Source organism: Haplochromis burtoni, unplaced genomic scaffold (assembly GCF_018398535.1).
Source record: "Haplochromis burtoni strain Fernald_Lab_line unplaced genomic scaffold, NCSU_Asbu1 Contig_275, whole genome shotgun sequence".
NCBI lineage: Eukaryota > Metazoa > Chordata > Actinopteri > Cichliformes > Cichlidae > Haplochromis > Haplochromis burtoni.
In genome coordinates, this window is record NW_024582636.1 from 200127 (window position 1) to 213317 (window position 13191).

At 38.9% G+C, this 13191-nt stretch overlaps 1 protein-coding gene across 1 annotated transcript; it reads left to right on the top strand.

Moving 5' to 3' along the window:
- Positions 1–239: 239 nt before the first annotated feature.
- Positions 240–12320, top strand: hacd2 (3-hydroxyacyl-CoA dehydratase 2). Its single transcript, XM_005940075.2, has 7 exons — positions 240–457; positions 1897–2014; positions 2859–2877; positions 7958–8046; positions 8607–8728; positions 10168–10346; positions 11548–12320. Exons 1-7 carry the CDS (start codon positions 333–335, stop codon positions 11628–11630), a joined length of 735 nt encoding a protein of 244 aa, XP_005940137.1. The 5' UTR covers positions 240–332; the 3' UTR covers positions 11631–12320.
- The last annotated feature ends 871 nt before the right edge of the window (positions 12321–13191 follow it).

Consider the following 13191-nt stretch of genomic DNA (forward strand, 5'->3'; position numbering starts at 1 on the left):
CAAACCGCCACCTGCAGTCACAGGACCTGACGATGATAACTCAGTGATCCTGCACACTCTGCGGGCAGTAATTTAGTTAAATAAGGCAAATAAAAATATTTTAAAACATAAACTTAAATAAGAGAATAAATACATATATTTTTGATGTTTTAAAAATGAATATTTAGTTAATTGTTTTCATTTATTTATTTTTAAACTACGCTTCTCAAAACGAAGACGGAAGTGAGGTGAAGCGAACATCCCGTTTCAGTACGACACTTCCTGGTGTGGCCCATGTTCCTTTCCTGACAGCCGCCGTCGTTCAGGAGCGGAGACCGTTGATAGTTGCAGTTATGTCGGCAGCTGCTTCGGGAACCAGCAAGGCGGCCCACGGCGATGTGGCTGCGAAGAGAAAGAAGGGACCCGGTGCCCTGGCCACGGCATATCTCGTCATTTACAACGTTGTTATGACAGCGGGGTACGTAGCGTGTTTCCTCGTGCTAATGCTGCTGGGTGGTGGATGATAGAAATGTCTCTGGTGGTGCTGATGGGCTGTGCTAAATAATGGGCGAAGGAGTTCCCCATTGTAGTGTTACAGCGTTAATATTCTTCCAGTTTTTTGCAGTTATTAATGTCATAAACATGCCTAAGCGCGCTAAGGAGAAGCACAACTTTGGACGTTGTTCCTCCTGCATCCAACGGCTTACAAAGATTAACATTAGAGGAGCAACAGACAGCCACCTGGCGTGGACATTAATTGTGACTGACGGGACGCTACTCCATACAGTACAGGAATATTATGACAGATATTCATTGTGTGCGGGTTTTTTTTTGTTGTTGTTTTATGTCAGAAAGTGCGGGTTCACGCATTGGACGTGCTGTTTTGTTGGATTACTGAGATTGATTTTTGTTTATTTAGCACCCGCTCAAATGAATGAGAGAGAATTATGAAAATGAAAGAAAGATTATCGTAAATGTTACCAAAACCACATGTGATAGTTTATAATATTAAAATAAAGTAATCTTTTTAAGGACTGAAAAGACAATTCGGTGATTTAAATGAGATTTTTTTAAACCTACAAATGAGTTGTTGTTGTTTTTTAAAGTGTATGTTTGGAGAAAGAATACGATTGTGATGGAGGTTGTTGTTTTGCATTTTCAATAATGCAAACATATTTTCTTAGCTTTTCAAATGGTAGTTATCTTGAACTGTGTACACAGTAATCCTTTTGCAGATTTTATTGCTCTGATTTTCAGACTGTTGCACAATTGAATGGTGACTTGTTTGCTGACTGTTCCAACCAGTTAGGCCACATTTACCCTCCTCAGTATTGACGGCCTGTACAGTGCTTGCTTTGTGCTGAGCACTTAGGGTGTTTTTTTGCAGGCACAGTTTTGCATATTCAGCCACAGCCGCTAAGCAGACCTGCTCAGTTTCTGCCTAACTGGCCCCAGAGTTGATATCAAATGCAGCCAAGATGGAGATTAAGAGTCATTAAAACCAGAGTGTGAAATGAAACTTTCTCTGAATTAATCTTAACTACATTATTTTTTATTTAGTTCGCGTCTGACATTTCCAGCTCAGGGACCAATCCTTGAAATGAGGAAAAATATATACAAAGAATGGTAGCACAAGGTGGTCCAGCACCACCACTAAGCACCCACTACACTCAGTAATAAGACCTCTTAAATATTTTTTTTTCTTTAACTTGTTACCTCTGTGTGTGTTGTGTTTTTCTGTGTGCACATGTTTGCCAAAAGATGCAAAAATTGCAGCTGTTTTAATGGCTGCTTTTGACTGTATGTCACATAAACTACAGACGCATCATAAGATGTTTATTTCTACAGCAAGATCATCTGGTAGGCCTTGTTTTTCATTTATGAAGTGACCGTATTGCATTTTCCTCTACTGTTTAGGTGGCTGGTGATAGCTGTGGGTTTGGTTCGAGCTTACCTGGCCAGAGGAAGCTACCATGGGCTGTATTACTCCATAGAGAAACCTCTGAAGTTCTTTCAGACTGGAGCTGTTCTCGAGGTGAGATAACCACTAAAGGTGTGGCATAACTGATAAAAACTGAGCATGCAGCAGGTGTATGGTCTGTTGAATATGTGGTATTATTTCAGAGGTCACTACTATTGCTCATATCAGCACACACTATCAGTTTTGTATGTAGAGACTAGTAATGAGAAAAAAACCATTTTATTAATCCAGCATTAGCCTTTTGACACATATAGGGCAAACTAATAATGGACAGTGTCTAACAGTGTCTTTGAGTTTGGTATGCCCTGATAACTGATAACTTAACATGCCTCTCCGTACCATGTTGAAGCCACACAGTTAATGACTTAAGGATTTTAGTTTCTATTTTAAGTATTTTAAAATCCTAAAATTATAGTTTGGTGCAAACTACAAATGAATATCATTTTCTAATGTTTTTCAACACTAGGTTAAAAAATCTATGTAGACATTCTTTTAGCCTTACATGTGTTTAGAGTGGTCATGCTAACACACATACTGACCCAGATGTGTGTAGTGAGTGTTAGAGGTGTTGCAGTGATGCTGTCCATACGCATTGTATACTTAAAGTCAATATATTCCATTCATCAAATGACACATGCACTGACCGACCTCAGCTTAGTTAGGTGATCAAAAATAGGACCAATGATTTTTGACTTGGTTCAGTGACTCTCAGCATTTTGTTTGGATAGAATATATAATGTATTAACGGGGTAGGTATTTGGAACATTTTTTATAGGAAATCTTCGAGTTCTTCTGCGTATAAACTGGACCAACAGTAGCTAGAGTTAAAAATGTGTCCGTGTACTTTATTCCAGAAACAGATTGAGTCAATTTCTATGATCATTTTCCTCTTTTACAGATACTGCACTGTGCTGTAGGTGAGTTTCTCCTCAGACTGCACCCTCCCTCACTTACACTTGCTTCGTGTCACCAGTGAAGCACAGATTAGATTTAGATCCATCCATTGAGTCATCCTTTTAGGTAAAGCTTCCTCACCAGGTACCCAGGACTAAAGTTTTATATATCTTCAAAGGGTAATGTGCAGAAATGCTTAAAAACAGCTGTTTAATTTGATTAAGCTTCTTTTTTTTTAACAAGGAAGGGAAATTCTTGAAGGACCTTTGTTTGTGAGGCAGTGTTAACCTAATGTGGGTTTTTTTGATGGTGGGAAAAGCCCGAGTTCCTGGAGAAAACCCACACAAGCACAGCGAGAGAACACTGTCTGCACACAGAAGAAGCTCCCAGGCGTTAGTCCTTACCACTGAGCCACACGCTGCCCACTGAAACACAGTTATAAATACAGAAGCAAATACAGTGGCTTGCAAAAGTATTCGGGCCCCTTGAACTTTTTCACATATTTCCTCTTCCATATTGTAAGCTAGGTACCCATGTCAGAAATGGAGTACATTGATTGTTTGTTTTTTATCAATTTGATCATGCCTTAAACACATGGCACATAAATATGTGTATTTAGCGTTTAATATGGTGTAAGTATTTTAGGCAGCTCTCTGATTTTATCCCCAAAAGAGGGAACATCCTCTGGGAGACTGTTTGGTGTGCTTCCCATTAGACCAGTTCCAGATAGTCCAGATACAGCGAGCATTAAAACTCTTCTAGTGACTCAAATTTACTTCACTTTTTCTCAGTATGACCTTCAGTTACCTCTGCTACAGGGTGAAATATGTTAAAGATGCTGGAGAAATCGAGTATCAGATGTTTGTTGTTTACATTCCGAACAGAATATGAAGTAACCTTGATGGCTGTTTAGTTAATGACACATTTGGGTGGTTTTAAATTTGTAGATGGCTCGTTTCTTTTCTAAACCAGTGCTATTTATTCCAGAGGTTTGAAAAATGTAGTTTAATTTGTGAAATCTTTGACCTTCACAACCAAGTTAACTCATCTTTACTGGAACACAGACACCCAGTTGCACCTTGTTGTTTGATCCTCAAACACGTCATTTTTTTACTGGGCAACGCATGTTTGCAGATCTCATATTGACAAATCGGATAACAAAGCTTGATATCTCAGTTTACAGTTTTGACAGAAGACATAATTATGAGTCGTGAAATCGCATTTGTAGATGTAAGTCAGATGTAAATATGTACAGACAAACAAAACCTTTTCACATCTGAAGTGTGTACAAAAAAAGAGGGCAGAGAAGCTGTTTGCTTACGTGGCGTTAATGTGATGAGGAGAGTGGCTGTGGCCCGGTTGGCCACGGTTGTAATGCACAAACCTTTCTCTCCGTTATCCAGGATTTGAAGCTAAAGCTAACTGACCTTTCATACTGTAAACAGGCTACCCGAGGCTGCTGTCCACATACACACACACACTGCATCATCATTTATAACTGTCCTATATGTGGATATGTTACTCACAAAGTCTCTCATCAGCATCTTTCTCAAATGTACTACTTTAAAAATTACATTATTATGATTATTATTATTAGCAATTTTAAATTTTAGTGAAAAGCTACATTTAGACTGTGAATGGAAGTAGGGCTGGGCCATATTATACCGTTCACGGTAATACCGGTATAATGTTAGGCAACGATAGGAAAATGAAATATCGCGATAGAATGAGTAAAACGCGCATGCGCAGTGCCTTTGTTTTCATACGCACATGGCCGATTGTTGAGTGAAACAGATGAACCAGAATTGGTTTGTAAAAATGGTGCAACTTCCGTGATGTGGAACTGGTTTGGTGTTTGTCCGTCAGATACACAACAAAGCACATTTTTTTGCAGAACATGCAAGCGGCCGTCGTTTATAGGGCTTCGGAGCGTGATGTCACGGGGGTGGGCGTGGAAAGGATTTTGGCCCGATTCACCATTTTGGGGGTCTAAGCTAGGAGCGATAGCATAGCCATGGTTCGTACTTGCTGTGTGCTCGGCTGCAATGTTCGATCTTACGACCGGCACGGGAATAAGGTTGGATTGTCTTTTTATGCTTTCCCAACCTGGAAGCAACATGAAGGAGCTCATGTATCGGATATTACCAAACGAAGGCGTCTAGCCTGGATAGCAGCCGTGAGACGAGCTGATATCAAGTTCTGTTACGTCTCCAGATATCAGCTGGTGTGCTCACGACATTTTCATTCCGGTAAGTTCTAAATATGTTCATCACGAAGGAGTGACTTTGCAGACATATGTGCTATGTAACGATTCGCTAATTGTTTCGCACAAATGTAGGGAAGCCTGCCTATGACACTGATTGGCGTTTATAATTTGCCCGATTATCAATGTGTTAATTTGCATCTACTATACAATTATGGGCACATAATATGATAACGATATTTTAACAGTTCAATGATAAAGATTTAACATTAATTATGGTGGGGGGTGGAAAATGGCTATGTCACTCGATGCACTCCAGCTGACGTACCTTAGTATGAATGACGACGTACTCAGAGTTTGCGGTGAATGCCAAACTGCACCCGCATTGTTGCCGAAAATAGCCAAATCTTGCACCCAGCCATTTGTAAATTGGATATGCGCCTCCAGTGACTTGTAATTACGAAACTGGTTCGCAGTGTAAGCACTTACTCCACAAACAAGATAGGTGAAGATATCGGGGTAGGACAGTGGCGGTAAGTCGTCTGGGTCTTTACTCCACTGCCGTATGTCGTATGGGTCCAGATTTGCGATGCACTCAATTTTTTTCAAATACCGCTGCTTCGCCTCTGGACGCAATCGATCTCTATACCGTCCGTTTTCTTTCGAGCTGCTTTTAAGCGTGTTTCTTGTCGTAGTCGCCGTTCCAATACAGTGTATTTGTTTGGATCGTAGACCCCGAAAATGGAGCTGCGCTCCCACAATGCATTGCGGCGTGACGTCAACTCCGAAGCCCTATTGTCGTATTTGTCAGGACTAAGATGCTCTTAAATCTGGGAGTAATCTGGGTCCTAAACTCCGTATGCTTCAGGTCAAACGAACACTGCAGCATCACTGAGAGTTAAAAACTGTCTAAATTCTTTCATCTTTAATAAAACGATCAGCATTGCTGCTTTACCAGGTGTAACTATGAAGTTTAACTTCCAGGCATCCATGAAAACAAAATTTATTACATTTAACGGAGTTAGAAGTTAGCAGGAAGCTAGCGGAAGTTAGCTCGCTAGTTTCGCTAGTTACCTAAGCATGATATAGCATGTTCTGACTGAGAGATTTCTGAAAAAAATCAAACGTACAGCTCTGCTATCACTTCCAACATAAATGAAGACAGGAAACTAAACAGCAGTGACGTTTGTAGGGTTACTGAAGTTGGGCTAGCTGGTATATAATGATGTGCTACGTGATCGCTAGCGAACACAGCTATGTTAGCATAACATAAACAGTGAAGCTGGAGGACGAACACTAACACTTTTCCACTTATAAAAGTTAACGTGAGGTCCTATGTTAGAGACAAATGCAATCGCATGGCAGGATGCTGTAAACGGACCAAACTTCAGTCAGGAGAACAACTGAGATAATCCATCCACAATACGAGGTTAGTCATTAATATACTGCAACAACATGGGAATAGAGCAGCTGCCAGAGAATTCAACATTAATGAATCAATGGTACAGAAGTGGAGGAAGCAAGAAGAATGAGTTTAATAAAGTTTGATTTATCTGACTGCTTTGTTTCGCTTAATGTGCCTTATAATCCCGTGCACCTTATGGTCCGAAAAATACGTACTGCACACTGCAGTTTAATGTTGCAAAGCACCTCTTTTTAACTTCAGTGGATATTATACATGGTTATGCTCAGGATATGTCAGCCCATTTCTACTGGAAATGCCTTTTGGTTAAACTTTCAGCAAGGAATTTGCATTTGCACTGTTACATTTTTATAAAGCTTTAATGTACATAAAAACCAGCTTCTTGTTTAAGTGAAAATAAATGGAAGGTTGTCTTTTTGCGCTAGTAATGTTGTGGAGTTGTATTTTGTCTCGCATCAATTATATCGTCAGTTATATCGTTATCGCAAATTTTCAAATATATATCGTGATAAATATTTTTGGCCATATCGCCCTGCTCTAAATGGAAGCTTAGTCCCACCATAACAACATATGACCCTTGAGGTTCCTGGGAACTCCCACAAAGGTGGTTAGACATTGTGGCAAGTGTTTACATGTCTGTCTGTCACTCTGTGGACACATTTTGTTAGTGTGGTAAAGTCATAACTGTGCAAGGTACCGCCACAAAGCTTTGCAGATGTGTAGCTGAGGCCAAAATGAACGTGGGCTCAAATATAGTTGTGCTCTGATCTATGATTGCAGGGCCAAATATTGATTTAAAGGAGAACAGATGTTAATAAATGGTTCATTGTTTGGTATGGACCTTTGTTTGTGTTACACATTTGTAACTAAGTTGTATACAAAGTATACAAAAATATAATAAAAGTGCTTAATATTTCCTTATAGCAGTTTAAGCTCTTATGTGCTACATACTGCTAGTAAAAAACAAAACAAAACTATACATCAGGACAGGTGTAACACGTTTAATATTCAGAATTAAACTGAATTAACTATTGAAAACAACATATTCTTTCTTCGTCTTTTTTTCTTCTTTTTTTGTCATCACTTAGGACAGATTCATCTATTTTCTTTCTTTCTTTCGATCAAACTTTACTGGAATTGTCACTGGGCAAACAGAGCTCTTGGTGACTGCCATGCATTTGACCCGTACAGAGGAGCAGCTAAAACACGTGAAGTGTGAGTTAACACAGTGTACATGCAGAGCGTCTGCAGGCTTTCAAGGTTAACCTGTCTATAGCTGATGGACGGCAGCTGGTGCATTGCAGAAATGTTCCGCGCTTTACAATTAATGTTCTGAAAGTGACTGTGTAGACATGAATAGATTTTCTGTATAGCTGAAAGGGTGTACCAAAGAGAGGACAGTTTTAGTCAGCTGTACTAAAACCAGTAGTCTTGCATGCTTATATGTTCAGTGTTTGTGTGTTGCCTCATCTCCCAGGAATCGTACCATCCTCTGTGGTCCTGACTGGATTCCAGGTCATGTCCCGGGTCTTCCTCACGTGGGCTGTCACGCACAGTGTCAGAGAGGTACAGCGAGTTTCTTTCCTTTTGCTACTTGTGTAAACTGAACTTGAATTACACCGTCCTTCTACGTCGTTTCATTCACTTAAATTCAAAATTGACCAGCTGATCTACTGTTTGCCCTGTTTGTAGCTTGAAGAGGAGTAAACGAGTAAGTAACATTACAGTTTTGCTGTAAGGCTGCAGGAATGAATCGACAGCATCTGTCTAATCTCTGATGGGTTTTATTTCCTGTTTGTCTGAATGATGCTGCACTGACATTTCTCTCAAACTGTTCTCTCTTCCCCTTTACGTGAATGCATTTCTAGGGTGTATTTAGAAGAGTGAATTAATGCATAGTGCGCTTGTCTCTTTAACATAAAATGTACGTTGTTTTTAAAATAATATTTAAGGATAGTGAATGTTGGCCTGCAGTGTGATCTGAGCATCTGAAACAAACAGCATGGTTCTGTGAGGGGGGGGGAAGTCAAGTTTGGCCTACAGCAGAGTAACTACTGTAACATGATGCAAGGCCGTCTGTTCGCCTGTTCTCCCTCCATCATCCTTCTTTTTCTGTGTGTGCGCAGGTTCAAAGTGAGGACAGTGTGCTGCTGTTTGTCACAGCCTGGACTGTCACAGAGATCATCCGCTACTCCTTCTACACCTTCAGCCTGCTCAATCACCTGCCATACCTCATCAAATGGGCTAGGTAAGAAATAATTAAAGAGTATTTTCATCCAATGGAGGACTGAAAGTGCTAAAAGTAAGAATAAAAGATGAAATAATAAACAACAACCTGAAGTAAAGTAATAAAAAAGGCATTAATAATTTCTTTAAATTCTTAATATTTAATCTGTTTCCTGTGTTTAAATATATTTTCATCATCATCTTAAGAATTACATGATTAATGATTTTTTTAAAAATATATTTATTTATGTTTTGCTTTGCATATTTTATCTCATTTTTCTTAACTTATTTCCCTTTGTTTGCTTATGTTTATTCATGCTTTTTTTTTTGCATATTATCAAAATGATAATATGCAAATTCAAATTTATTGAATTGCATTGTGGCTCAACCTTTTACCTATTGGTTGATCGATGCAAAGATAAACAGAAATGGCTGACTGGAGTCAGGTCCTTAGAGAACAAAGACACCAAGCTGCTAATATGCTTTCAGTCAGGACAAATTTCAATCTGTTAATAATTACATAAAAAATGCAATAAAAATAGACTCCTTGGGTGTTCCACTGTTAGTTCTCAGCCTGTTTTCCAAACAAAATAATAAATGTAATTAATGTAATTAAAGGGAAATAATTGATTATTGTTTTTGTTTACTTGACCTCTTTTCAAACCTAATTCAATCCTTTATGAATGAAAATCTTAAGGTTGTATTACGTGAAAAGAAGATGCTAAAGCAGTAAGGAGTCGCTGTTCATCACATTACGTCAAACGCTGCCAAATTATTTCGTCGATGTCATCAAACATGCAGAAAAGCTTGTGCTTCAACAATTAAAACACAAGCCTCTCTCTGTCTGCATCTACAACCAAGGCAACAGTTGTTAAGAGCCTCCCTCCCCGAGGTCTTTGTTGCTAGGAAGCAAATGGGACCATTGCTATATTGGTGTTCAACTCTGAGTTTGACGTGAGCCCTGAGAGACAGAAATTTGTTGTGCATTTGTGGAAAATTCATTGTGGGATCACGGAAGACAGTCGCTGGGTTTGGAGTGCAAGTTATAGAAGAGACAGATGAAGAGTTTTCTCTCTGTAGAAGACAACCTCTTCATTGTGTGCACGTGTCATATTTAATTGCAAACTTTGCTTCTTTCTGTTTAAAACGTGTGATTGCTTAACACTTCAATGATTTAGGATCTTTTTGAGTTGCATATTTTGCACCTGCTGTTGCTTTATGTTTGTGTCACAGTATATATTTAAATCATGTCAATGATTTCTGCGTGATTTCAGATTTAATACTCTAAATGCTGCTTTGCATTATTACTCTTAATGTTTTCTATCACCTCTTACTTAGTGTTTTAGGGAATGATTTACTACGATACTGCTTCCTGTTACTAAAACAGCAAATAAACGATAAAGTGATGAGGCTAATTGTTTCTTTCCCTTCCCCTCTCATTAATAAACCTCTGTACTGTAGGTACACCTTCTTCATCGTGTTGTATCCCATGGGAGTGACTGGGGAACTGCTGACTATCTATGCAGCGCTGCCATACGTGCAGAAGACAGGCCTGTACTCTGTTACCTTACCCAACAAGTACAACTTCTCTTTCGACTACTACACCTTCCTCATCCTCATCATGATTTCCTACATTCCCCGTAAGTCAAAGGCGAGACTTTCCATTCTACCTTGTGTAGTGAAATAGCCCATTGTTCATTTGCAGTTTTTTTTTTGCATCAGAAACTGATCAATAAATGCCATTTTAGACATTTAGTTTTGAAAAATATTTGCAGACTCCTAATCAAACATGCAGAGCTCCCTGTGGGAGGATTCTCAGTCACATCTTCAGATGGCTTTTTGCATGTTGCAAAGCATTTCTCACTCTCATAACTTCATTTAGAGGCTTTTACTTTTTCACTTAGGAGAGATATAGTACTAAAGTGCTAAATTAAAAAAGTCTTCCCTTTTCTTTTGAACAGGGAAGGCAGTTTTGCCCTTAAAACACTAGAAATCTGCTTATGTATGCGAATTGCACTTAAGGATTCACTACTGTTGGTTGGTGACTGCTATGAGCTGAGTGCTGCTTGTTTGTGGCCACCCTAATATTTACACATTTCACAACAGAGAGCCTGTAAAACTGAGAAAAGAACTAAAGATGGCATGAAAAGTTAGGAAATGTGTGTTTGGTTGGATATTTCTTTGTTGCAATAATACTTCTTGGCAATAAATCTGATGTTGCCATGTTTAAATTGAAGGTTTCGGGGCTGCAGCTACCAAATAGGATGTTGATGAGTGAGAAGTGATGGACTTATGTTATCAACCTTGTCAACAACAGTGAAAGGGATTTTGGTCCTAGTTGTCTCTGACAGCCCAGTTATTTACGATCTCTATCTGAAGAAAATGTTTTTTGTATCCTAGCAACAATAAGTGCTGAGAGAAGGGTGCTGAAAATGAGGTCATGGCTGCTTTCAGCTGCCTGTGGACACAGACCCATAATGACATAAGCTATTACATAATTAGTGGGGTTTTTAAAAGAAAAAATAAACGCGCATATCAAAGGCATAATTACAATATTATGCACTCAGTGGTCACATTATTAGATATGCATGTGGAATCTTTTACAACTGGTTATAGTTTTCCCCTTTTTGTGGTATTGTAGGAAATGTGTAGATAGAAAGTTGGTTCATATTTTGTTGTTGTTGTTTAGTGGTCTGTGTGTAATTTCTCAGTGGTGAACGTGTTCTCTTAAGCACTCAATATCTGCACTTTGACTTAACTGTAACTTGAATAGGAGTTGGTGCACTGATCTGCATTTATTGGAGAATGTATTAATTTGTTCTTTCCCCCTGCCTCTCCCAGTCTTTCCCCAGCTCTACTTCCACATGATCCGGCAGAGGAAGAAGGTGCTGGGTCACATAGAGGACTACGGCAAAGTGGAGTGAGCCCAGCGGCATTCAGCAAGATTCAAACGAGGGGGGAGAAAATGAAAAAAGAAACCAAAACATCAAATAAACGAGGAACAAAATTACGCTTATTGGAAACCCGACCAGGTTTAAACTGCCAGAACTGACCTGGCAGACGGTCCAATTATCAAGTAACTTTCTTTAATACAGCCGTTGTTTTGGTTGTACACAAAGAACTGGTGTTATCTTTTTGTTTTGTTTTTTCTCTTTTATATTATTCATGAACAAACTTACAGAGCTACTTTTGTTTAGTCAGAGAGCTTGCAGCTGTGAAGGATCTGTATTTTGACTTGGGTACAGTTGAGCAGCTGTCTGAGCAGTGAGCAGAGCTCACTGCTCAGACAGTGAAGCTTGATTCGAATTATACAGTGATATAATTCATACCTCTCCCCGCTTCCCTTCCCCTCTTTTTAAATGAAACTTAAAAAAAAAAAGTAGAGTAGATTTGTTGCCTCCCCACGACTCGTTTTTTGGTTTCTTTTAAGACGCTTTGCTTTAGAAAGAACGATGTGAAGTCTAATACTGAAAATTGGTGTCTGTAGGTTTTGCAGGTACAGTGTTCGTTGCTGCAAACTGTGGTCCAGATGTTTGTGTTCTGTCATTTATTTTATTTAAAAGTTTGATTACATTCCTGATTTAGTTCAATAAACCTTTCATTCCATGCTTGCATGCTTGGGTTTTCCTGTCCATTTTATTCCTCTCAGCCGTTGTTTGCTTGTTTGTGGTTGTGGAGTCTGCCTCAGCTTAGTTTATGTTTACTCTCTAAAAGCTTTAAAAGTTTCCTGGCTTTTCAAGTGATGACTGTGAGCCGTGTCCTTTGATTTCTTCATTGTTTGATGTCCAGGTGGTTCAGACACTAATTCCTGTGACTAGACAAGTCCCGTTTTTGTTTTTTTTCCTGTGCACATCCATCATTTTTCTGCCTTTTGTTTCTTTAATCTGTTGGATGTTTATAGCATTGTTAGCTTCATTTAAATTATACTTTAAGCGTCAAGATTAAAGCATTCCTGCTCCTTTAAGCTCCTAGTGTGTACCCCACCTCTTACAAACACAGTCCGTGTGTCTTAAAGGGGATGTTTTAAAAAGAAAACACTTACAAAAGAAGTTATTTTGGCATAAGATACGGGACACTTAAGCAAAAAATAAAAAGAGCAGATAGCACAATCTGTAGTAGCAACAGTGTTTTGGGATGAAATAAGCTTTGATAATGTAAAACTGCATTGTAGCCTAAATATGTGTTGGAGTTTTCACTTTTATTTAAAAAAATCCAGATTGGGGTCTGTGTAGTTTGGTAAATACGCTTGGTGGTTATTATTTATGTAGAGGATTGTAAACTAAAGTACTTTTCATATGTGACAGCTACATGGCATTACAGGAGTAATGATTTTCTCCTGTGGGGTTTTTTTTTTTTTTTTTTTTGGACACAACGTTACATTTGAGCATTATGATCCTGAATGCTTGATATTTTCGTTGGACTCAGGTGGCACTGTAACACCAGGCTCGAGATTACCTTTGAGTTAAAACCTAATGCTTGCAGTAA